General features: G+C 41.8%; 1 protein-coding gene across 2 annotated transcripts in view; it reads left to right on the top strand.

The window, feature by feature from the left end:
• The window catches only part of pard3b (par-3 family cell polarity regulator beta), a 1,048,449-nt gene that overhangs the window by 575,427 nt on the left and 446,078 nt on the right, over positions 1-26,944 (top strand). For both annotated transcript variants that reach the window (XM_033024356.1, XM_033024355.1), the window contains exons 14-16: positions 6,480-6,585; positions 7,742-7,869; positions 16,171-16,215. In XM_033024356.1, the coding sequence (XP_032880247.1) occupies positions 6,480-6,585; positions 7,742-7,869; positions 16,171-16,215 (279 nt within the window). The remainder of the gene's footprint in view (positions 1-6,479; positions 6,586-7,741; positions 7,870-16,170; positions 16,216-26,944) is intronic.

Here is a 26,944-nt window from a genome sequence, read left to right as displayed (position 1 = left end):
AAGTTGAAGGGGGGATGTAATGTAAATGCCAGCGCCCCTTGTGGCCAGGAGTACAAGCTGGTGAGTTGGCCAGTGCCTCGTGACTGAGAGCAAGTGATATTCTAGAAGTTTCTGTTAGTGTTGGAAATAAAGGCTTCTTGCAAGATGTCATCGGTGTCGGACGTGTATTAATTGTGCTAGCCACAACAGGGACATACAGCAAACATAACAGTTATGTCATCTTGTGTCAAGCATCAAGGGTTACTGACTGATGCAGCTCAGATCAGGATTAAATGTGATCCAACCATATGACATGACATGATGAATGATCTCTTCCTGTGATTTGTTTTTCCTTCCCTTTGGCGAGTTTGAATAGTTAATGTCTGAATTATGTTGCATTTTCTTAATGCATAAACATGTAGATGTTGCAAGTTGACAAAATTGCAGTCTACATCTCTGATCCATTGACGAAAGTAAAAAAAGAGACTGAAATTGCTAAAAACCTAAAATAAAACAAAAAATGCTGGAAGCACACATAGGTCAGGAAACATCTGTTTTCAGCATTTCTGTTTTTATTACCTGTAATTCTGTTCACTGTGATTTCCGTGCCAAATCAGAACTTAATTCCTGTGTTGCTGGGAAATCAGAGATTATCTTCTGAGTAGCCAGAGAAGCCCAGATGATGTAACATGCAGGACGAGATATGTTTCTGGACTCTGTGAAGAAAGTGAGATTCTTACTAGGAACTGTCTGTGTGACCAGTGTGTGTGTGATAGTGTCAGGAATTAGATGGGTTGTGTAATTATTTGGAAGGAATGTAATGGGTCATGTAGCTTCAACTTCCTCCACATTTCGGAGAATCTTTGTATTTTAGAGAGGAGATAAAATAAAAAATTAGAATCGGAAAATCCCCGGAGCTGTGAGCCAGAACTATTTCACTTTTAGCAAATCATTGAAATAGACATCATTGGTACAATTTATCTTAAAATCACTTTGTCAACCAAACCAGCATCACCTCATTGCATTAGGACCAAGCCATTTAACTCCTGGAGTCTGTCCTGTTATTCAGTGAGATCATAATTGATCTATTGCCTAGCTGTATACACCTTGCCTATGCCTGCTATTAAAATTGAGGTTGAAGGTGTCAAGAAGTTATTGCTCAACATCAATACCACAAAAGCAATTGGACCAGATCAGATACAGAATCAAGCCCTCAAGATCGCAGCCGAAGAACTGGCTCCAGTTTTGCAGTTCATTTTCCAACAATTGCTTGACTCAGGTGATGTTCTGCTGTTTTGGAGGAAGGCTAACATCACTCCTCTCTTTAAGAAGGGTTCAACCACTAACCCAGCGAATTATCGTCCTGTTTCATTAACAAGTACTTGCTGCAAATTGCTGGAGCATTTAATTGATAGTAATCTGATGCGACAAGTGAGCAAACATAACATTCTTGCTGACAACCAACATGCATTTAGGAGGCATAGATCATGCGAGTCTCAGCTTATCCTGACGACAAATTACCTGGCCAAGCACCTTGAAAGTAACGTCATCACGGATTTAGTTGTCCTGGACTTTTCTAAAGCATTTGATGTCATCCCACACCAGAGACTGCTTCGGAAGCTTGACTTCTATGGTATTCGTTCCAACACGAAACAATGGATTTCCAGTTTCCTGACAAAACGTCTTCAGCGTGTGTGTGTGAACGGAAAGAGCTCCAATTGGCATCCAGTGTTGAGTGGTACACCTCAGGGCACAGTACTTGGCCCACACCTATTTTTGCTTTACATAAATGACATCCATGAAAAAGTCGCAAGTACGACCAGACTTTTCGCTGATGATTGTTTGCTGTACCGTCCAATTAAGACAGCTGATGATGAAGATGCTCTCCAAAAGGATCTCGATACTATGGTTGAGTGGTCACAACAATGGGGCATGCAGTTCAACCCTTCCAAATGTGAAACTATGCGTGTCATCAGAAAGAGGAATCCAGGCGAAACATCTTACAATATACTTGGTGCCACCCTTGAAGAATCCAAACAAACCAAGTATCTTGGCATCAAATTGCAGAATGATCTGCGTTGGAATGGTCAGACTCATCATGCAACGGTGAAAGCAACAGGTGTCCTAAACTTTCTGAGGCGCAACTTTTATCATTGTTCAACTTCTGTCAAGGAGAAGCTATACTTCACCCTCGTTAGACCTCATTTGGACTACGCAGTTGCAGCATGGGACCCATACACAAATAAAAACATTTCTTCCATCGAACATGTCCAAAGACAGGCAGCTCGATTTGTTACTAACACCTATGAGAGAGAAGCGAGTGTCACCAAACTTCTGAATTCTCTGGGGTGGAACCCTCTCCAAGACAGACGTGAAGCTCACCGTTTGACCTGTTTTTACAAAATGTTAAATGGTCAGCTCGACATAGACTACAAGACCTACACCAAACCCAAACCAATTAGGAGCAGACGAGGGCATTCGATCCAAGTTGTGATCCCAGCTACAAAGACAGATGTATACAGCTATTCGTTCTTCCCCCGCACAATTAAAGCATGGAATAATCTCCTCCCAACTATAGTTACCCAACCAGATGCAACTAAATTTAAAGTAGCTCTTCCCAATAACCCTTTCTGGCTTAAGCCCTCCCTTCACCACCTCCAGTTTAAATTCCATTTGGAATATATTGGAGGACCAAGAAACCAAGAAACCTTTGTGCCATAGTCCAAAGCCAAATTTTAGTTGCTTTAGTTTAAATCGATAGTTGACCTAGCACCAGGTGCCATTTGCTGAAGAGAGTTCCAAAATTCAACCAGCATTTTCATGTAAAATTTCACGGCACGCTTTGGGATCAATCAGTTACTTTTTTGATACTCAATTACTGCTTTTGTACAGGCAATGCTTGTATGGAGAACTCCACCAAAACACATTTCCTCGCCAAGTTTAGGGGTCCAGCCAATATTTTTATAAGAAATTATAATGTAAAAACTGTAGCTGATGCTGTTGCTTCTTCTTTCGTGTCCTTATGCTATATAGTGGCTCACCACTGCTGTACACATCGTTGCTATTGGAATGTTAAGGGCCTGTCCCACTGTACGAGCAAATTCAAGAGCTCTCCCGAGTTTAAAAAAAAATCAAACTCTTGGTGAGCATGTAGAATGTACGTAGCAGGTACATCGGAGCTCGGGACATCTCTTAGTAGCTCGTAACGATAACGGAAGGTACGCGGTAAGCTCGGGAAGACTCGTGAAGATTTTTCAACATGTTGAAAAATGTCCACGAGAGCCCCGAGTACCTACGAGCGGCTATTACCGTAATTCTCCAAGTTCGAATCAGGGGAAACTCGGGAGAACTCTTGAATTAGCTCGTACAGTGGGACAGCCCCATTAAGTGCAAGGTCTATAGTAGTATCCAGCAATGGGCATTGCAGCAGGTGCTGCATTGTCTGGGTCTGTATGCCACAGTCACAGGTTGTTGTACCTCCGATGTAGCCCCATTTGTGCATTGTCACCCTTGGTCGCCTGGCCCCGGTTCGCAGTCGGTTGAGACATCTCCAGTTCAGCCAGTGTTCATCAGCACCTGGTGGTAAGTGCTCTGCTGCTGGTGTGCCCATCTTGGTTGAAATAGGGACAGTGGCTAGTCTGTACTTCCACATCTGGAGGCGAGCTTCAGTTGGTGTTGTTTCCAATGGGGTGACGCTGGTCAGGAAGGTTACGGGATTTTAACCGCCTAGGAGGGGGCACATGGTTATGTAATGGGTGTCTATCGTCTGTCAGTTGTTTCAGACGTTCTGTCCTACTTGAAACAGCTCTCCTGATGGCTGGGGGAGCGATGTAAGCCTGTAGGTAGACGTTGTTTATGACTGTAGATCGGAGGCAACCAGTGATGCTACGGCAGCTGGCATTCAAGGGTGAGTCGATCTTCTTTGCATGTGTATTCTGCAGCAGAGAAGCAGAGTTCTAAGGCTGTAGTACGTACTGTTGTTGGGTTGGCACCCCATTTGGTGGTGGTGAGTTTCTTCGATATGTTGTTGTGGGTGCCCACCTTTGCTTTAGTTTTTTCCACATGTGCCTTGAATGTTAAGCAGCGGTCGAGTGTGGCGCCAAGGTAGACTGGGTTTGGGCAATGTGTTAGTGGGAGTGTAGTTGATGGTTAGCCTCTTGGTTCCTCAGGTGGAATGCACAGACCTGTGTTTTCAATGGGTTGGCACGCAGCTGGTTTTCCTCATAGTATGAAGATAAACCGGTGAGTGCCTCTGTCAACGTTGTCTCAACATCTTGGAACTGTGTACCCTGTGCTGTTATACAGAGATCGTCAGCATAGATGAAACGCTTCGTTACCAAGTCAGTTGGCTGGTCATTGGTGTAGATGTTGTACAGGTTCGGTGCCAGAACACTTCCTTGAGGGAGGCCATTCTTCTGTTCATTAACATCTGCTATGTTTCTCTCCTTTCTCGACAAAGAACCTTCAATTTGGGAGCATCAATAGACAATAGACAATAGATGCAGGAGTAGGCCATTCGGCCCTTCAAGCCAGCACCGCCATTCACTGTGATCATGGCTGATCATCCACAATCAGTACCCCATTCCTGCCTTCTCCCTATATCCCCTGACTCTGCTATCTTCAAGAGCCCTATCTAGCTCTCTCTTGAAAGTATCCAGAGAACCGGCCTCCACCGCCCTCTGAGGCAGAGAATTCCGCAGACTCACAACTCTCTGTGTGAAAAAGTGTTTCCTCATCTCCGTGCTAAATGGCTTACCCCTTATTCTTAAACTGTGGCCCCTGGTTCTGGACTCACCCAATATCGGGACCATGTTTCCTGCCTCTAGCCAAACCCTAAATAATCATATGTTTCAATAAGATACCCTCTCATCCTTCTAAATTCCAGAGTATACAAGCCCAGCCGTTCCATTCTCTCAGCATATGACAGTCCCGCAATCCCGGGAATTAACCTTGTGAACCTACGCTGCACTCCCTCAATAGCAAGAATGTCCTTCCACAAATTTGGAGACCAAAACTGCACACAATGCTCCACATGTGGTCTCACTAGGGCCCTGTACAACTGCAGAAGGACCTCTTTGCTCCTATACTCAACTCCTCTTGTTATGAAGGCCAACGTGCCATTCGCTTTCTTCACAGCCTGCCGTACCTGCATGCTTACTTTAATTGACTGATGAACAAGGACTTCCCCTTTGTACTTCCCCTTTTCCCAACTTGACACCATTTAGATAATAATATTCCTTCCTGTTTTTGCTACCAAAATGGATAACCTCACATTTATCCACATTAAACTGCATCTGCCATGCATCTGCCCACTCACCCAACCTATCCAAGTCACCCTGCATTCTCATAGCATCCTCCTCACAGTTCACACTGCCACCCAGCTTTGTGTCATCTGCAAATTTGCTAATGTTACTTGTAATCCCTTCATCTAAATCATTAATATATATTGTAAATAGCTGTGGTCCCAGCACCGAGCCTTGTGGTATCCCACTAGTCACTGCCTGCCATTCTGAAAGGGACCCATTAATCCCTACTCTTTGTTTCCTGTCTGCCAACCATGTCTTTCTATCCATGTCAGCACTCTACCCCCCAATACCATGTGCCCTAATTTTGCCCACAAATCTCCTATGTGGGACCTTATCAAATGCTTTCTGAAAGTCCAGGTACACTACATCCAATGACTCTCCCTTGTCACCCTTGATCGCCCATTGTTTATATTAGCTCGGTTAGATGCTGATCTTTTATCATCTCAAGGATCTTGTAGAGGAGTCGTTTGTGGTTGATAGTGTCGTATGCTGTTGCTTATCTTAAATAACATAGGAAGCCAAGCTCAGGGGTTTGCTCTAATACAAGGGTTCCCAATCTGGGGTAAATTTACCCCCCAGGTGGTAAATTTCGCCTGCCCATGGGGTAAATTTGTTGATTCTGGATTTGTGCCTATTTTTTCTCATTGACTTACTGTGTTTGGTTCTGGTATACCAGTATTTGTTCATCATTAGTTATTCATAAATAAGTGAAATAACACTGTTATGTACTATTAAAGTTGCCAGGAAGTAAACGGGACGAAAAAGGTTGGGAACCCCTGCTCTAATATGTCTGTGTTTATTTCTCAGCGTTACTTGGCCATGTTACAAAAATATTTTTTCCAGGGCATCAGTCTCTGCTGATGCTGGCTTTGACACATTGGTGATGTGCAAAGACAACTTCTGACTGAGTCACTGTCCTCCAAAATCGTGAGAATTTGGTTGCTTTGTCGAAATCCAGAATAATATCTCAGGGAAAAAGGTTTTCAAAGTCAACGCTCTCCTGGATCACTCGCCAAGGTGGTGGGATTAGTACATACACTGATTGCACAGGATCTAGTAAATGCAACCTTCGGTTTGCTGCTGAAAGATTCCCATGTATCATCACTCCTACTGTTTAAAATTCCTTTGGGAAATTGTTCTCTGTTCCTTGTTTTCAGTATATTATTTTACAATCTTGTTCATTAACATTGACAGCCTACGATGAGGGAGATTTTGAAGTTCCGCCTCCCATTCCACCACATCCAAATGAAGAAGAAGTTATGGGTGTGCCCAAAATGCGGCTGTTTCGTGAAGATAAAAGGTTTGTCACCAGAAATTATCCCTTTCTAAGCATAGTGCATAGCTGAAAGCTAAGTTGGAGAAATTGATTGATCCTTTACTGGATTTTAATTTAGTTCCTCGGACTACAAGAAGAAACTCTTGCATTAATGCTCCTTTCACAATCTCAAAATACAGTACAAACTATTCCATACTTTTCAAGCAGAGTTACTATAGTAAAGTAGGAAACATTTCAAAAGTAAATTATTTTAATTTATGAACGGCAAGGTCCTAGAAAGCAGTGATGACCCAATGATTCTTGTAGTACTATTGATTAAATATGTTTGGGTCCAAATCCTTGCAACAATGCAGCTAATTAGTAACCATTTGATATTGAAGCCAGTATTTACCCATTTAAAAGGATAACAATAAACTGCAGATGCTAGTTTACAAAAAAAGATACAAAGTGTTGGAGTAACTCAGCTGGCCAGGAAGCATCTCTGGAGAACATGTAATTGGTGATGTTTGAGGTTAGGACCCTTCAGGCTGATTGTAGGCTCCAGACCCGAAACATCACCTATCCATGTTCTCCAGAGATGCTTCTTGATGCATTGAATTACTCCAGCACTTTGTGTCTTTTTTTAACACTTTGAATGAAACAAGTCCCTGCTATTTGCATTTCGTAATTATGAGCGAGGCACTCAAACATCAGCGAAGTGACAAATAACACAATTGTGTTCCTGGAACGTCATCATTGGTACATTTGGGTTTGTTAATAATTTATGCCATGCGATGGGCTATGATCTTCCTTTGAAATCTAGCTGTGACGGAATGCCATAATTTCGGATCACAGTCCTATTCCATGTCACCGGGTACCATTTAAAGGGCTGTTTCATCTCTTAATAATAGAACAAATGCAAGGTATTTCTTTCATTTATGATCTCTCTCTGGTATGCTGCTTGAGTTCATGTCTCTGGAATAGGACTTGTATTGAAAACCTTCTGCCTGAGGGTTAAGGGTCCTGCCCATTGAGCCCAGTTACCAGGGCGATTCTAACAATGGTGGAAGTGCTGTGGCCCATGGTTTTTGGTGTGGAACTGGCATAGTGCAGCGAACTGATGAGAGCTCTGTTGCAGAAACTGGTTCTTTAAATATATTGTTTGGTTCTATCTGATTTTTTTCTCTCATCCTTTCGACAGCTTGGAGCTTAATTCCGTTTCTCGACTGCAGCAGAGATCCCTGGATGGAGCTTTAGAAAGTCAGCCTAGTATCACTATCAAGCGGCAATCTCCTGGAAAAATCAGCGGCTCCAAAAGCATGGATCTGGGTGAGAGTCATATTCAGCCTGTCATTCACAAAATAAAACTAAAATAAACAAATTAAAGAGAAGGTGAATTGAAAGTGACCTGCACCTATTGTCATTTAGCTTGCCAAACCAAATGGACTGTAGACCCCCCCCACCCCACCCCACACCCCACACCCACACCCACACCCCACCACCTCCTCAGGATGATATCCCTGTGATCTCCCTGCCATCTGTAGCTTTTTTGAAGTGCTTTGGTCTTAATAAGATGAAAGTAGTGTTAATGAGGGTTAAAAACAACACTGAAGTGACATTGATTGAAGATGGCGAGAGGCTGCATTGCACAATCCACAGGGGAATAAAACTGGGTGATGATGAAGGACTTCCACACTTTGGAGTTTTAACCACACCTGCCAATCTGGATCCCACACCGATTCCCGCTTCCCCTTAACAACCATTCAAAGGTCCCCTTTAAAGTAACAAATGTACTTCAACACGTTATGCATGTACCAGCCAGCAACAACCAGGATTATATTGCCCTTTACGTTGCTACCAGGATTTTAGCAAAATCTCTCATTGAGCTTAGCAGGATAAACTACCTGTTACAAATTGACACTGATGCAAGAAGTTGTTATAATAGATGGCCAAATAGCAGCTATGACAAAGAACATCTCAAAGATAATGAATTAGGGAGGGATTTTCCAGAAATGTTTCAACAGCACATCCCAAACTCAAAACTTCTACCATCCAGAAGGACTTCAGCGGGTACATAGAAACTTCACCATTTGCACGTTCCCTCCAAGTCATACAGCACCTCTGTATGGAAATATACTACTGCTTCTTCATTGTCAATCGGTTTGAAGCTAGGAACACTTTCTGGAGTGCCTTTGCCAGATAGACAGCTTTGGTACAAAAAGGCAACTAACCACTATTTTTTCCAGGGCATTTACTATGGGCAGCTAATGTTTACCTAGCCATTGATGCCTACATCCTTTCCATAATACAAAAACCAGCACAGCATTGTAAATCTGAAGTTACATTTCAGGACCAGGTGGGAGCACTAATTTGTCAATAACTATATTGCACTCAATTGTTTTTCTGTAGTTATTTTGCTGGTTTGATCAGGAGATGCTGGTACAATTTCTATCATAAATTCTGTTTTATTCATCTCTTTAAACATGCTCTGTTCTCTGTGTGAATTGACATTGTCTGTGTTTTCAATCGATTGCAGATTCAGATGTGCATCTTGTCCTGGCTCCAACTCACTGGCTGACAGTGTTGTCAGTACACACTGCTAGAAATAAGTTAATTGCATTAATCTTGCAAAGTTATGAAGGCTGAGAAGTAAAGGAAAGCATTGAAAAATATTTTTTCTCGCGTAGAATTAGTAGTGCGTTGTTAGCTACTCTTTTTTCCAGATTCTTGAAATATCCTCTGCAATATCCTACCTCTCATCCTCTCTGAACAAAGGATGATCTAAGCTTTACAAAAAAACTTCTTTGTACTGAGACTGTAGAGAAGGGCAAAGCTACTTACCTTAACAAGTACTAATCTTTCTCATGGATAACGTGCATTGCCGTAAACACTTAAAAATAATTCCTGATGGTCTAGTTGCAAGATGGTTACAGTGGACCAACATTGCAGGTTTCTTTGTGGTAATATTGACATTTACTTAATCACGTGCCTTTGAGTGTTCCATATATTTTTAATTGTGGATGTACATTTATCATTTTAATCTTCATTTCCAATTTAGAACTAGATAAATAGATGACACTATTTAGGCAGTGAGGATGGTTATCAAAAATTACAACTGGATCTTGTACAACCGGGCAAATGGCTGAGGAATGACAAATGGAGTTTACTTCAGATAATTTTTAGTTGTTGCATTTTGGGAAGACAAAACAGGGTAGGACCTTCCTCATGAATAATAGGGCCCTGGGGAATGTGGTAGATCAGAAGATCTGGGTGTACAGATACATAGTCCACTGAAAGTGGTCTGGCAGGTAAATAATGCTTTTGGCATGCTGGCCTTCAGCAGTCAGGTAATTGAGTAGAGATGTTGGGATGTTATGTTACAGTTGTGCAAGAGTTTGGTGAGGCCGGACTTGGGTCGTGTTCAATTTTAGTCACCCTGGTATAGCATTAAACTGGAAAGAATACAGCGAAAATTTACAACGATGTTGCTGGGATTCCAAGGCCTGAGCTATAGGGTGAGGTTGGAGAGGTAGACGCGTATAAAAATCATGGGGGAATAGATCGGGTGAATGCACAAGGGTAGGGGAATTAAGAACAAAGGGCATAGATGAGAAGGTAAAGATTAAGTAGAAATCTGAGGGGAAACTTCAATTGAGGCAGTTACAATCACAACATTTAAAATTTGGACAGGTACAGTACATGATTAGGAAAGGTTTAGAGGGATCTGCACGAGACACGGGCATATGTGCTAGCTTGAAAGGAGCAATTTGGTTGGTATGGGTGAGTGAGACTAAAGAGTATTTTCTATGCTCCCATGACAGTCATAATACCTCGAATCTGCATACTTAATTCCTATAAAATTTGAAGAACGTCACTTTTAATGTCAAAGTAAGTCAATGTCACAATGGGTCATAGAGTCAAAGTCATACAATATGGAAATGAGTATGCACTGACCATCATGTACCCAGTTAAATCATATTTGTATTCTTAATGAAAATTAAAAAAAAACACGGAGGCTAGAAATCTAAAATAACAGCACACTGCAAATACTCAGCAGGTCAGGCCAGATGAACTCTCCCCCCTCCCCCACTTCCAGATTTTACTACTTATCCACACACTTGGGGCAATTTACAGTGAATAATTAAGCTCCCAGCCGGTACACCTTTGGGATGTGCGTGGAAACCGGAGTGCTTGGGGAAAACCCATGGAGGTCACAGGAGGACGTGTAAAATGACACACAAAAGGTCAGGATTGAACCCAGGTCACTGGAGCTAAGAGGCAGCTGCTGTCATGGATGTGCCACTGTGCTGCCACAGTAGTGAATGACCTTTCAAATATTCCTATCGCTGGACAAAGCACCACTTTTAGAAAATAAAAGGGTTGGCCCCCCTCTGGCTGGTCGATAGAGGGAATTTATTGGAATACTAAATTTTATTTGATAGAAAGTACGTGAAGGAAAGTGTAGAAGAGATACAGAAGTACATGTGTTTTTTACATTTTTTTAAAAGTCAAACAAGACTAGGTTTTGACCTTATTAATACATCCGGAGTTTTTTTGTTCAATGAAATGCACAAATTCTTTCTGTTTTGATGTTTCCCCTTACAAAGGTCACCTCCAGTAGTTCAGGATTTTTGTATATTGAAGTGTCTGATCGAATATTGTGAGGCTGGAGTTGGGATAATGGCTGTAAGTCAATAGGGCAGCACTATCCAGTTGAACTCTCTCAATTTGGCATTGATTTATGACGTGGTACATTCTCTTAATCATTTCTTTCAAGTGAATGTCCAGTTGAGATTAAAAAAAATAAATGTCCCCCTGCAAAAAGCGTGGCAAGCAATTCATTTGATACTCCGTGTCTAATGACACAGAAATACTTTCCTGGCTGCTAAATTCTAGATATTTGCCATTGGGATATCCTTGCCCACCAGCTTTTGAAATTTGTTGCGAAGTGGCGGCAGGACTCTTGTAAATTCATGTTTTTAAATTGTAGATTTTAATACAGCAACCCCCCATTTTAACATACCCCTTTATAAAGGAATTTGGCTATAGCAGAAGGACCTGCTCATGCTTCCCCTGTGTCGCACTGCCTCCCGGATGCTTATAGCTCCAGCTTCCAAAGCCATCCCCAACTCGCAACAGGTGAGAGGAGAGGGAGCCCCAGGGTGACCGAGTGCATATTGTCATTGGCAGTGGCCTGAAGAAAGCACTGTCCCCAGGGACTACAACATGAGCCGCAACAACAGCTGCGTCAACCAGTGAAAAAAGGCTCGCTGGTGCACACCAGCGGCGTTGGTGGCTAGTTATTGAATGAAATTACATAAAGTGCTGGAGTAACACAGCAGACTGAATCAGTCTGAAAAAGGGCCCCAACGTCACCCATCCATGTTCTCCAGTGAAGCTGCCTGACCCGTTGAGTAACTCCAGTGCCCTTTTGTGTATTAACCATCATCTGTTGTTCTTTGTTTCAATGATAATACCTTACTCGGTTATAATGGGCAATCAGCAATAATATACATAATCCCCCTCCCCCATGGTCCATTATAACGAGGGTTTACTGAATAAACAAATGATACCAATGAGTATTAGGTAACAGGCAGCTAGCCATTTGACTAACATCAAAAAGCAACAATTCACCAACCTGATTGCGTTACTCTGCTTTTTTCTCAGTGGATGCTGCCTGATCTGCGGAGTATTTCCACCATTCACTGCATTTATTGTCATGATTAAACATGGTTGCCCAGGCTGAGTTTGCTGGATACCTGTATCATTCTCAGGGACTGTTAAATGTCGCTCCCTCATTGTGTCAGTTTCCCAATAGTTGGGTTTGGTTAAAATTGTCTGCAATTGTATATTACTTTTAATTCCTGAATACTCTACTCTTCCAACAGTTAGTGCTGAACCTTGTCCATAAAATGCAAGTTGTTCGGCTTCATAATCATTTCTCAATCAAAGTTTCCATATTATTTTTCCAGTGAAGGGTTATTGTGAGAGAGTAATTTATGTGTGACACAATTTAAATTTCCCATCTCCTCTTTTGCATGAGATTACCTGACTCCCGCTGCTACACTTCTTACACATCCAACTCTTAATATTCACCCATCCTTTTGAAAACAAGGAAGGTCACAGAGTATGTGAAGTTATGAATTAGTTGAATGCTTCTAAAATGTCATAATTTACTGACCAGAATCCTTTTGGTCTCTGCAGATCTCTTTAATTGAATTGGTGCCCCAGAGAGTTATTAGCAAATAAAAATAGCGTTGGCTCTTATTTCTGATCCTTATTCAAAGTTCACCTTACAGTCCTCCTTATTACCATAGAATGAAATAAATGTTGGGTTTAAACTGAACTGAATAAACAAAGTGAAGTAGTTCTAGAGAAGATTAAGTTATGACATATTTGTAATCTCTAAAAGTATTAAAGGGATATATGGGATAGAGCTACAGATGTTTGCTCTGTAGGGAAGTCCGACTGTATATGATATATATTCATAAATATAGTTGGTAAGAATTAACGTATTGAACGTATTGTTAGAATGTCAAATTATTATCATAAGGAGCTGCTGAGATGAGTAGCAAGATTATTCTTAAGAGGAATTTGAACATGTAGGTAATAGGGCAAAATTTAGAAGGTCATGCTAAAATAATGAGATATAATGATGGGAGGAGGCTTGGGTGAAACATAAATGCTGGTGAGGACCCGTTGGGACATTAGTGGTGACAGATTTACAGATTTTCCAGATTGGATGTTAATCTAAATAATTGCCCAACACGATTTTAATTCACTTTTTTTAGATGTTGCACAGAACTACAATAAATTCTGCAGTGGACCCTATAAATTTAGAGGGAGCACAAGAAAAAAGGATCCTGGTCAGTTTAAGGAGAGTGTGAGAGCTGAGGACACAGTGTCAAATGGGAGTCTGTAGACTGGGACGCCATTGAATTACAAGAGTATGCGACAAATGTTACCTTACGGGGTTTTTGATTCTTAAAATGTTATCGATGTCTCTTCCTGTATTGTGAATTCTGTGAAAGGAGAAGATGACAAAAATAAAGTAAACTTGGAGTCTGCTGACGTTTACACACATCATGTAGAATTTTAAACCTTCCTGATGTCCCCAACAGCAGTTTCCTGGCTGCCGTGCTAGAATCGTGAAACAGTTTTTATTTAGCATGTTAAATAACAAGGCACCAATGTGAAAATATAATCTGTGGACACTGAATGATTCATGATGTTACCTGTTACTTGCTCAGATTAACATAAATTGTCCAACTTCGTTTTTGTAGCGTGTGTCCTATACACATCTCGTTTACCAAAAAGACTCATTGGTAGTAGAGGCCATTGTGTATCCAGCTCACCTTAAATGTCGCTGCAGCCTTTATGCAAAAAACCATCATGAATCATTTGCCTTCCTGGCAAAACAGAATTTTGTATATCTGCCGAGCAATAGAAGACATTGAAAACAAAGCAAACATAATAGGTGATGAAAGGAGAGTGAGAAAATGAACACAGTGATTTCCATTCAATCTAAGAGTACCAGGCCAATTAATGGGAATAGGGCAGACTGGCACCTGAACCCAATGGCATATATTTAAGCACTCCAGAAGAGGTAACTGCTGAGGTAGCAGATGAATTGGTTGTCAACTTCCAGAATTCCCTTGGTTTTGGAATGGTCTGACTTAATGGAAAAGGTGATATGTGCTGTTCATGGAGGAGGATGGGTGATAACGGAAAATTCTGTGCTGGTGAGGCTGACATCAGTTTAGTTTAGTTTAGAGATACAGCGCGGACACAGGCCCTTTCAGCCCACCGGGTTCATGCCGATCAGCGATCCCCGCACATTAACACTATCCTATACCCACTGGAGACAATTCTTTTTTACATTTACCAAGCCAATTAACCTACAAACCTGTACGTCTTTGGAGTGTGGGAGGAAACCGAAGATCTTGGAAAAAACCCATGCGGATCACGGGGAGAACGTACAAACTCCGTACAGAGAGTACCCATAGTCAGGATCGAACCCGGGTCTCTGGCGCTGCATTCACTGTAAGGCAGCAACTCTACCAATGTTAGAATCTATTTAAAAAAAAGTGAAAATGAAGCAATCAGCAAACCATAAGATGATTGGGCAGTGTCAACATGAAGCAGAATCATGTTTAACAAGTTTTCAGGGTTCCTTGGTGATGTAATCAGTAGAGTAGATGGTAGCAGAGTCAGTGTGAATAGTGCATTTAGAGTTCCATAAGGCATTCCATAAGATGCCACATTAAAGTATAAAGATGCACTGAGCTGTGAGTAATATATTAGGGTTGGAGTCTCAGAGGGTGATGGATTCTAAGTTATTGAGTACATTCATGGCCAACATAGATTTTTGTGCTTCTGGGGAATTTAGTTTTATGGGATTAGGCCGGTTTTAAAGTTGAGGCCAAAGATCATGATCTTATTGAATGGTGAAGCAGGTTCAAAGGATCGTTCAGCCTAATACTGTTCCTGTTCTGTGGAAAGTGGTTCGTCGATCGGTTTGTTAATTTGTTGTTTAAACCATTAGCAGGCTACTTTCCAGTATTAATCTTGATGATTTGTTTCACTGTGCAATGGATGGAATATAGTGTGTTCTAGAAGTGGTAGGGAAATGTCGGAAATGGTCCAGGTGTATTTGAATGCCGGATGGAAGTTAGTGGTAAAATGGATGAAGTCAGTGAGTTTTGTGTGGGTGCAGGAGGTAGCACCAATGCAGTCGTCGATGTAGCAGAGGTAGAGTTTAGGGATAGGGCCCTGGTACACCTCGAACAAAGATTGTTCAACGTACCCTACAAAGAGGCAGGCATAGCTGGGGCCCATGCGCAAGCCCATAGTTACGCCTTGTATTTGGAGGAAATGGGAGGAGTCAAATGAAAAGTTGTTAAGGGTAAGGACCAGCTCCGCTAGGCGGAGGAGAGTATCAGTAGACGGGGATTAGTTGGTTCTGCGGTCAAGGAAGAAACTGAGGGCTATAACAGGTGGTTGCATAAAACAAGCAAAGTAAGAGGATGATTGGAATTGACAGTGAATTTGATTTGATGGCACATGGCATAGATAAGATAGGAGCTTGGTGTGATGGAAACAGGTATTTGAGATCTAGGAACCATTAGAGATGAAGGGCAGCTGCAGATTATGGAAGAAACATCTCAGATGCTTTAGGTATTGAGTATTTGTAATGTAGGAAGTGTGGTTACAAAATCTCAGGTTGCATGAGACAATTATCATTTCATTTGATATCTAAGCAATTCTAAATAATAAATATTGATCAAAGCACGTGGAAGAACACTGCTCTTTATTGAGGTAGGGTCATATGATTTCATGTTGATCTGAAAATGTGGACATGGTGCAGTTTAACATTTCATCTGAAAGACAGCACCTCCTCAGTGCAGCACTCCTGAGCCTTTTTGTACCAAAGCAGTCTATCTGGCAAAGGCACTCCAGAAAGTGCTCCAGGCTTCAAACCGATTGACAATGAAGAAGCAGTAGTATATTTCCATACAGATTTTGTGTTCGAGTCTCTGGAATTGGACGAGCTCTCAAACTTGCATCTTGTTAGAAAATTACCAAGTCTTCTCCATAAATTTAAAAAATACCTTTCTTTGTGTTTTCCAGTGGCTGATGAGAGTAACGTTGGATCTCTGGCTGTGCACCAATATGGTAAGATCTTCTACTTGCAAGACATGCCCCCTGAGTTCAGTGAGCAAAAAACAAAGTGCTGGAGGAACTCAGGCAGCACCTGTTGAGAGAAGAGACAGGCAAATTTTGTCGTCTGTCCATTCTCTTCTCAGCCTTACCCGCTGAGTTCCTCCATCACTTTATTTTGCTCAAGATAATGGCATCTGAATTTTAATGTGTCCATCAATTCAGCGTTTGAATTGTATTTTATTCAAACAAAATCACTGATTTAATTCAGCATTTTTAAAATAAAGTAATGATCTTCAGTTTTTTGTAATGTCTGGATTGCAAATTTAACCTCCAGTGATATTTTTATGATTCAGATTGTGACGTACAATCTTACAGCATTAAACTTTGCTGCTCAAAACATTAATCCACACAAGCTCACTGATTTAACCGTATTCCGCGGGTTTCTTCCTCAGCCTTGAATATTTATCTGTTTTTGAAATTCCTGTCCAATTCTCTTTTGTAAGTCACATGTGAATCTGCTCTACACCTACATATCTGATCAATCTGTTCCAGATCTGAACAGTTCATTGTGCAAAACATTCTCCGCATTTCACACTACTTGTATTTTGTGCCATCTATCTTTATTTGTGCCCACGATTCCATCATCTTAGCCTCTCACTTTCCACGATTTGTGCACATTTTCACCGATAACGTTTTTGTTTTATGTTTGTTGGGTGGGCAAACCAAGTCTGAAAATGAGAGGCATCATTTATTTCAAATGTCATGATACACGCATGTTTCTTCTGCAGAAATCTGCACCATCAACTGTGTGTTGTACCTCATTGTGGCACAACTGCTAATTATGTTATGCTTTGATCACTTTTTCAATGGTTCTTTTTTTGTATTGAAATTATGCACCACTCCATATCTATCTTGATGGGTGACACAGATTAATATCTGAGAGGATAACCAAATGCTATAACATATCTGTTCTGAGATCTGCTGTAAACGACATGATTAATTTAATTTTGTATCTGCACCACATTCCTCCAGGAAATAGTCGTTTAATTGCCATATGTAGTGACAACAGAACAATTACATTCTTATATGTTTTTTTTAATAAAAATTATTAGCAAAAAACAATATCTGTGCATCAGAACAAATGTCCTGTGGTTATCAACATGGGGATGAAGCAACTTGAGGTTTTTAGCAGGCTGTTTTAAGAAGGGATCCTTCCACAAACTCCCCATTGAGGTAGTAATATTCATTTAATAGCATGTCATGTTGCGATACATATTCCCCATTCTCATCAGTACACGGCATAATTTATCAAAAGGACATCACTGTCCCTTTAACTTTGTTAGGCAAGATTTTTTGATTTTTTAAAATCTATTTATAAGCGCACATCATGTTGTGTTGCTTATGGGTGATGGCAAAATGATTCTCGACTTCCAGAACCAAGTAATTAAAGTTCCTTACCCAAAGGGGTCGATGTTTTTGTAATTATTAGCTCTTGATCTGAGTCATGCCCTCATATTAAGCCACCCTAATTGGTAAATAACAAAACTCCCTTTGCCAAATAGTTTTATTTTGGATGGCATTTTTCAGATGGCATAATTTCATATCAATTTCTGTCATAAGCAGGGTAGACATTGCAGGAGCTGTATATTTTATGTTCGAATTTCTGCAACTTTTAGTTCATAATTATTTTTTGCTATAATTTCAAGTCAAGTCAAGAGTGTTTTATTGTCATATGTCCTGAAATGGAACAATGAAATTCTCACTTGTAGCAGCACAGCAGATATGTAAACATAGTGTTTTGTGAACACCATAATAAACAAAAAAATGTTCAGTGTGTGTATATATATATATATATATATATATATATATATACACCCCCAAGTAGTGATTAATAACCTGATGGTTGTAGGGAAGATGCTGCTCTGAACCTGGACATTACAGTTTTCAGGCTTCCATACCTTCCCGATAGCAGGAACTAGAGACGTTGATGGGCTTTCTTTCTGATTGCATTAATATGTTGGGTCCTTGACAGATCTTCATATCATTGCATGCCGAGGAATTAGAAGTTTTTGGCACACTCCAGTACTGTCCTGTCAATGAAGACAGGTTTGTGGATCCTCAACCTTCCTCTTCCAAAGTCAACCATCAGTTCCTTGGTTTTACTGTAATTGAGAGCATGGTTGTTGTCTTCCACCATTTGGTCCATTGATCGATCTCCCTCCTGTATCATCATCATCGTCATTTGCTGGACATGTGAGGTGACAACAAAATGCCAATGGTCTTAGCAAATGAACAAGAAAGGAATGTTAAGAATGAAACCAAAAGTTTGGAGAAGGAAATAGGATGAATTAGAAACAAAACAATTATAAAAAGGGAAGTGCAGGCTAGAGTGACAAACATAGTCGAAATGGAAGAGTAAGAAATCATTGTTCTGTAAATATCATTTTAGAGCTCTCGTGGAACAATTTACTGCCTGAAGCGCTTCTGCTTGATTCGTTCACTTTCTAGGGCAGAGGTGTTTAATGGTGCTTGAATAATTATCATATTGATAAAGGAAAGTTAGGCTGTTACTTTCCATACCTAATGTGCTGTGAAGATTGTAATGTGTTGACCCTATTACCTCTATAGAGTATCAACTGACATGTCGAACAAAAGACTCCAAACCAACGTTTTGTACAACGTAATCTTTATTAGCACTTGAATTACTTAAGCATGCATGCAAACCATGGACTCCTAATAACATTTGATTTAATGTTCCAGCTTATCACTTCTTATACTAACTCATAAGACTCACGACTTGGATCCAGGCTCTCTCCGCTGCTAGGAGGATAGTCTCTAAGTTTCAAACTCAGGGCCCTCCTTCTTGCGATTGTTGGGTTGTTGCTGCCAATGTCATGGACCAACCTTTTAGATGATGTTTTCCTTCGATCTTCTAAAGGAAGCCTTTGTTTTTACACTATCTTAAGATTCTTACAATTATTGTCAATCATTTTAAGTATTCACATATTCAAGGACTGAATAAACAAAATGCATATTGTTTCCTTGTCAGGCTGGAGAGTTCTTCATTATAATGTTGCCTGTTTATGTTTTCCTTCTCATCATAGAGTCTGTTTGCAAAATAGCTGTTCCCAGACACCTTTATCTCCGTTGTATTGTATATCTTTATTGTTATTTTCCTGAGTACTCACATACCCAGAGGAAACAAAAAAACGTTACTCAAACCAGTGTCCATTCAATGTGCAGTAAAAAATAAATAGAAATAAAAATACATATATCATGAACAAGTTTAACACTACTCTCAACTAAACATCAACAGGCGTTCCGATCGGCAGCGGCACGACAGTGGCTCTGTCCAGGTTGGTGGTTGGTGCGCGATACTTTGGCAGGGGGCAAAGTCCGTTTAACAGTCTTATAGCCTGCGGGAAGAAGCTGAGGAGCATCCTGCTGGTTTTGCAGCTAATGCTCCTGTACCTCTTCCCAGATGGCAGGATGGAGAATATGTGATGCGATGGGTGGTAGGGGTCTTTGATGATGGAGATCGCTCTGTTGATACATCTCTTCCTGTATATGTCCAGCAAGAAAGGGAGTGGAGCACCAATAATCCTGTCAAGTTGGTGCCGTTCGTACGCCTTGCAGCTCCCGAACCAGGAAGTGATGCCGTTGGTTAATGTGCTCTCGATTGTCCCCCTATAAAAAGTTCGTAGATGTGTAGTGGGGAGACCTGCTTTACGTAGTCTTCGGAGAGGGTGTAGTCGCTGCTGGGCTCTCTTGACCAGTGCTGTGGTGTTGGTTGTGGACATCAGGTCATCTGACAGGTGGAGTCCTAGGAACTTCACGCTGCTGACCCTTTCCACATCAGCTCCATCGATGTGCAGAGGTGTATGGTGTTGTTTTCCCGCCCTCCTGAAGTCAACCACCATCTCCTTAGTTTTTCCCACGTTAAGAATGAGGTTGTGGGATTTGCACCATCCTGTGAGCAGCTCCACCTCCATCCTGTACGCCGACTCATCATTGTCACTGATGAGACCCACCACTGTTGTGTCATCAGCGAACTTGTTGATGAAGTTGTTATTGAGTCTAGCAGTACAGTCGTGTGTAAGCAGACTAAACAGCAGGGGGCTTAGGACACAGCCTTGGGGCGAGTCAGTGCTCACGGCTATGGTTTTTGATGTCCTACTGCCCACCCTGACTGTCTGCTGCCGTTGTGATAGAAAGTTCAGGACCCAGTTACATGTGCCAGCATCAACCCCCAATAGCTCCAACTTCTTCACCAGCTGCTGGGGAATGATTGTGTTAAACGCAGAGCTGAAGTCTATGAAGAGGATCCTGGACTTCAGCTCTGCGTTTAACACAATCATTCCGCAGCAGCTGGTGAAGAAGTTGGAGCTATTGGGGGTTGATGCTGGCACATGTAACTGGGTCCTGAACTTTCTATCACAACGGCAGCAGACAGACAGGGTGGGCAGTAGGACTACTATTACTCAAGGTCAGATTTCAGATCTGAAAAGGTGTCTTCAGCCAGGGGCGGAAATCGCTATAAAAACAGGGGGGGGGGACACAATTTCTTAGAGCCGCACGCGCACACACACGCGCATGTGGCTTTGGAGGCTTCAGCCGTGGGCCCTGTGGACGGTACATCGGGAGCTGACCGGGTTGGTGACCGACTCCGATCTCCAGCCACAGCAGCTTCATCCGCCCCCAATTGTGGGGCTTCAATCGACCCGTTCGAGGGGCCTTTCATCGCCCAGCGGGGCTTCAACATCGGGAGCCTCGATCTCCTCAACGCAGCAATTTGACCGCTGGGCGATGGAAGATCCCGCGGCCAATTTTAAGCCGTTCTGGGCAGGGCGATGAAAAGCCCCGCAAACGGGCCGATTCAAGCTCCGCTCTCTGATCTTTGCTCCACCGGGACGTCTTCCTCCTCCAATCACTGCGCTCTATCCTCTGTCCCAACTCCGTACATCCGCCTCTGACCGACACCTCCCGCCTCCGATCATCGCGCTGAATCATCATGGTCCCCCCCCCCACTACCTGCTGACCGACGTCTCTCTCGTCCAATTGGCACCCATGATCAAGAGTCCCACCCCCACTGTATCGCGGAAAGCAGAGATTTTTAATAGATTTTATTTTCACTGAGTTTTAAAATCCAGATGACAAAACATGGGGGTGATTAACCCCCCCCCCCCCTGGATTTCCCCCCACGTCTTCAGCTATGCTCCTATTAGGTGTAAATAATATGACCTTTCTTCACTGTAGTCCATTGTTTCCATGGTCCTAGCATTTCGCTTTCTGGATCTCTCCCACTCTCTTTCTTGCTCCCTCTCACATTCTCTAACTAGTACTGTCCTCCCAGAGCCTGTTGGGATACTTGGCTCTGGATACAAATGAGTTTTGCATGTGCAATTTGTGGAAGTTCACAAAAATAACAGAGAGGTTAAGGGTGAGATGCCATTTGTGCAAAGCAACAGCAGGCTAGCGTGAAATCGACCAATGAGTTCTCGGGATTCTTAACGCGCAGCATATCTTTTAATCCCCTGAGCTTGGCCAATTTAAACACTAATAACGGCATGTGTCCTTACTTTTCTAGCAAGATCACACCCAACATGCCTAACTGCTGTGCGTGGCAAATCTTAATCTCTTCCCTAAAACACTTGGATAATCAAGTCTAATATAAGTAAAAACCTCAGAAGGAAAGAATCTTTAACCTCGTTCTCATTTATTTCTGACTAATGATTTGTTTGTGCCAGTAATATAATCTTGGGCCTGGGTCAGGTGCACTTATCGTGACGTGACATGCGACCACTACTGTTAATGCACCAAGGTGGAAGTGGAGCTTTCTGAAGTGCCATGAAGTGGAGCTTTCTGAAGTGTGGACAGTTATAGAACATATTTGGGAAAGGTCTGGTCAGCTCGCATCATGTTCATGCTTTAATTTGTCTGATGGATGTGGATTAGGAAATATGTCCAAGAAAACACTCACCAGAGAAAATTGTCACCAGTGTACTGGTATAAACAACTTGTATTTATGCAGTGTCTTTATCACGGCAAAAGCCTCAAAGTGCTTCACAGGAGCATTGTAGAAAAATAATGTAATTGCACCATAAAAGATTAACCAAACGGTTGTTCAGAGAGTTTAGTTTACTTTAGAGGCACAGCATGGAAACAGGCCCTATGGCTCACCGAGTCCATGCCAACCATCGATCACCATTCATTCACCCTAAGAGGTAGAGCTAGCGCATGTTAAAGTAAGAAAAAGTGTCAGAGAGATGGAGAGAGGTTTAGAGCGAATTCCAAAGCTTTGAAATCCTGTCTGTCATTGGTACATCAATTCAGACATGACCAAGTCACCATCCAAGTATTACAGAAGGCTACCATGTATGGGTGACACCACAGAAAAGGTTGTAAATAAAGATGCAACGTTTAAAAATCAAATCATTGTTTTTCCAAACCCTACTAGATTAATGAGCCAAGAAAAGGGTCAACAGAATTTAGTTTGAGTTAATGAAGATCGCAGATTAAGGGTGGGAGACCAATCAGTAGGTAACCTGTTTGTCAAGACCAGGAATGGATGTCGAGTCTCTAGAGCTGACACTAGAGCTGAGAATTACTGATGTTTACTTGCTGAGCAGCACTGACATAATTGGACAACCAGCAAAGATGAGGGAAATTAAAAGCCTGGATGCAGGCCACCAGAACTAGCCTTGCACAAGGAAGGGTCATGGGAAATTATTGCAAAGTTAGGGAGGCGTGAGACAAAAGATGAAGTTATAGAGGAGAATGAACATTTAAAAATTGATTAATTTCAGTACAGTGGGTCAATGGGAGTGTCGACACAGGAGAAAACATTTTCCATTTAATCTAATTTTATTCAACCACTGAACATTGAGCCTAAGTAATATGGTGGATTTGAACAACCAATGAATAATCCATTTTAATTTCACTCTTCATATTATATTCTAGATTTTTTGTAAAGAACATTTCATATTCTTCTGTCTTGAATGATTTCAGATAATGGAACTTGGTTTTCTATATATTTCATAATGATGAATGTAACAATTCCTGGCTGACAACTACAATCTAAATATAAGATCGTCACTAGTAAATCAAATACAAAATTCAGAAGGACCTTCCTCATTCAGGGACTGCTGGAATGTGCCACTTAATATCACAAGTAATTGTTCAGGTAACGGTAGAGATATATTTCAAGGAAACTGGTTTGGATGAGTTTGGCTGGGAGTGGAGACATGTGAAACAAAAGTACTGGGGCAGATCAGTGGGCCATAAACATTTCCTTGTGCTGTTTAACATCCATGTGAATGGAAAATATTTATTACGCCAATGATTTTAGCTTACAGTTTTATTCTTCAAAACACATTTCTGTAGCTGCCGGACTCTCTTCTGAAACTTGTTCTTCGTCCATCAAAGTGTGAAAATACTACATTCTCATGAGTGTGCCAAGAGGTGTGACAGTTGAAGGGGAGTGAGGGTGCGGAGTGGAAATTCCCCTTGTAATGCATCTGTTCAGTAGCCTTGTGGCAGTATGTTTAGCCCATTCATGTATCCAGCAATGGAATCTCTGTCTGCCAAACATTTGATGGCGTCACTTTCAGTTCATGGAATTAACCTATTGAGTCCTTCAGTGAGACGCATTGTGTGCAAATTTTCAGAACGTATTGAAAATGTAGAAATGGTACAGCTGGACACCATAAGGATTACAAATATAATTGTTGTTTTACATTACCCAGTGTCGTTTTTTATATGTTATGGGAAACCAAAAGCTAGGTTGAAAATCTAGGTTGCAATTTAATTGTGTGTTCAGGTGAGGTTCATTATCCACACTAAAGCTTTATTCCTGTAGATTACAATGCCATCTGAACCAACTTCAATTAGATTACTGCCTTGTAATTCACTCTCAGCTACCATCCATTCTGTATTTTCTCGAAATATGTCTTGTTAGAGAAACCTGAAAGAATTAGAATTAGATCAGTATGTGAGCAGCAGCTGGATTCAGTTACCCAATCCATCCCTGCAAGCGAGGAGTGGTGTTATTAATGCTGGTGATTCCTCCAGTTTCACTGTGATAGATTAGACCTTAATGTTTGGCAGCGTGCATGCGGAATGCAGTCGCTCAGGAGAAGGCAACAGCCTCATGTTCAGCAATTCCAGCTGTTTTTTTTTTTAAAGTGCGCTTCTTTGACTTTCCAATGAAAAAGTCAGTCATTTACTCTTCACTTCCAGATTAACCGTTGTACATTTTTTATTAACAGAAAACTGCACCTCATTAGAGCACCCAGCCTTTCTTCCAGCCGCTGTATATTTTTTTCAGATGTCGAACTGTGACAAATCTGCCAATTTATTTTCAGTTGTTTTGGCTCCCTTAAAGGGATACCAATGCTGTTAAAATGTGTTGTTGATTTAGCCTGGCAGCTGACTTGACAGCATTTTATTTGTTTTTTTTAGAACAAGCTCTTGAGACTGGTTGAAAGTACCCCAAAACAGTGATCTTGGGACCCCTTTCAAATTGGAATGGAAAACACAAAACAAACCAGATACATTGATGATTTTATTGTTTAGGCTTTGAACCTGCAGTTCAAACGCAAAAGTTCAGGTTCCAACCTCACCTAATGTCGGTAATTATAACCTGTCCTTGGCCATTTATAACTGGTGACGTTGATTGCAACAGAATGCCCCTGCTGTGACCTGGATGGGAAAGTTGGTGAGGAATACTTTTGCTACCTTATGATAGGGCCCCACATCATGGTCAGTCACATTGTGGTATTTACAACAGAGAGAAAAAAGACTTGTACCATTATATATTTATGCAGTGCATTTCATAACTCTGGATGTCCCAAAGCATTTTATTGCCAAGGAAAACTGAACAGTGTATTGATCCATTTGCAACTCCTCTAATGATGTTGCAGTCTATAAACTCATGTATCATGAATGGAATAATATCTTGGCTCAATAACTGTTTTCAACTAGAGATAGGATAGGTTAACAGGATTATGGGGGCAAACGCAGGTAAGTAGATGTGGTTCAGGTCGGCAACTTGATCAGCATGGACAAGTTGGGCTGATGGGCATTTTTCGGTGCTGTATGACTCCAAGAGAATCTGAATATTTTCTATATACATCGACCAGTTACCATTATCGAGAATTCCAGCATCAATATCATGGGTAGACAAAAGTGCTGGAGAAACTCAGCGGGTGCAGCAGCATCTATGAGCGAAGGAAATAGGCAACGTTTCGGGCCAAAACCCTTCTTCAGACTGATGCAGGGTGGTGTGGGGAAGGGGGCGGGGGAGGGGGAGGGGGAGAAGAAAGGAGAAAGGAAGAGGAGGAGCCCAAGGGCTGAGGGAGAGTTGAGAAGGGGAGGAGACAGCAAGGGCTACCGGAATTTGGAGAAGTCAATGTTTATGCCACTAGGGTGCAAACTGCCCAAGCGGAATATGAGGTGCTGCTCCTACAATTTCCGGTGGTGCTCTCTCTGGCCATGGAGGAGGCCTAGGACAGAAAGGTCGGATTCGGAATGGGTGGGGGAGTCGAAGTGCTGAGCCAGAGGGAGATCAGGTTGGTTAATGCGGACCGAGCGGAGGTGTTCGGCGAAACAATCGCTTATGCTTGTTTCGGGGGCTAGTTCCCTTCAGTTTTCTCTTCAGCATATAAAAGACATGCTCACTTGGGTTCAGATCAGGTGATTGACTTGGCCACTCAAAAATTTACCATTTTTTAGCTTTGAAAAACTCCTTTGTTGCTTTAGCAGTGTGTTTGGGATCATTGCCTTGCTGTGGAATGAACCGCCAGCCAATTAGTTTTGAGGCATTTATTTGAACTTGAGCAGATATGATGTGTCTATACACTTCAGAATTCATTATGGTACTACCATCAGCAGTTGTATCAATCAAAGACTTTATTGTCATTCAAAAATACACCAGCAAATGTAAGTCTGAACGAAATTTTGTTGCATCTGGCTCACCATTTATGTTGCATCTGTGCAACATAAAATAACAAAAGGATAAAATAGATAAAATAGATAATAGTGGCGGCACATTATATGGAATTCAAGAGTCTGATGGCTCGGGGGAAGAAGCTGTTACAAAACCTGGCCATTCTGCTCCTTATACTACGATACCTTTTGCCCGAGGGCAGCAGAGTGAACAGTCCGTGATGGAGATGTGTGGGGTCTTTTATAATGCTGTTGGCCTTGGACAAGCAATGTTTGCACGCAATGTCCCAGATTGAAGGAAGAGAAGTCCCGATGATTTTTTCAGCCATCCTCACCACTCACTGCACGGATTTCCAGTCGGAGGCTTTGCAGTCCCTAAACCAGACAGAGATGCAGCTGGTCAAAATGCTCTCTATGGTGCCCCTATAGAAAGTGGTGAGGACGGGATGGGGAAGGTGAGCTCTTCATCCGGCGCAGAAAGTGCAAACGCTGATGCGCTCTCTTAACTAGTGATGCGATGTTTTGTGACCAGGTCAGACTGTTCGTGATCTGCACCCCCAGAAACTTAGTGCTACTGACCAACTCCACATCGATGTCATTAATGTGTAGTGGTGTGTGACTGTGCCGGTTTCTCCTGATGTCACCAATGACCTCCTTTGTTTTGTCAACATTCAGGATCAGATTGTTCGTGTTGCACCAGTCCAACAGTTGTTTCACCTTCTCCCTGTAAGCCAGTTCATTGTCGTCCCGGATAAGGCCCACCGCTGTTGTGTCATCTGCGTACTTCATGATGTGG

Source organism: Amblyraja radiata, chromosome 7 (genome assembly GCF_010909765.2).
Source record: "Amblyraja radiata isolate CabotCenter1 chromosome 7, sAmbRad1.1.pri, whole genome shotgun sequence".
NCBI classification, from domain to species: domain Eukaryota; kingdom Metazoa; phylum Chordata; class Chondrichthyes; order Rajiformes; family Rajidae; genus Amblyraja; species Amblyraja radiata.
This window is presented reverse-complemented; position numbering and strand designations above follow the sequence as displayed.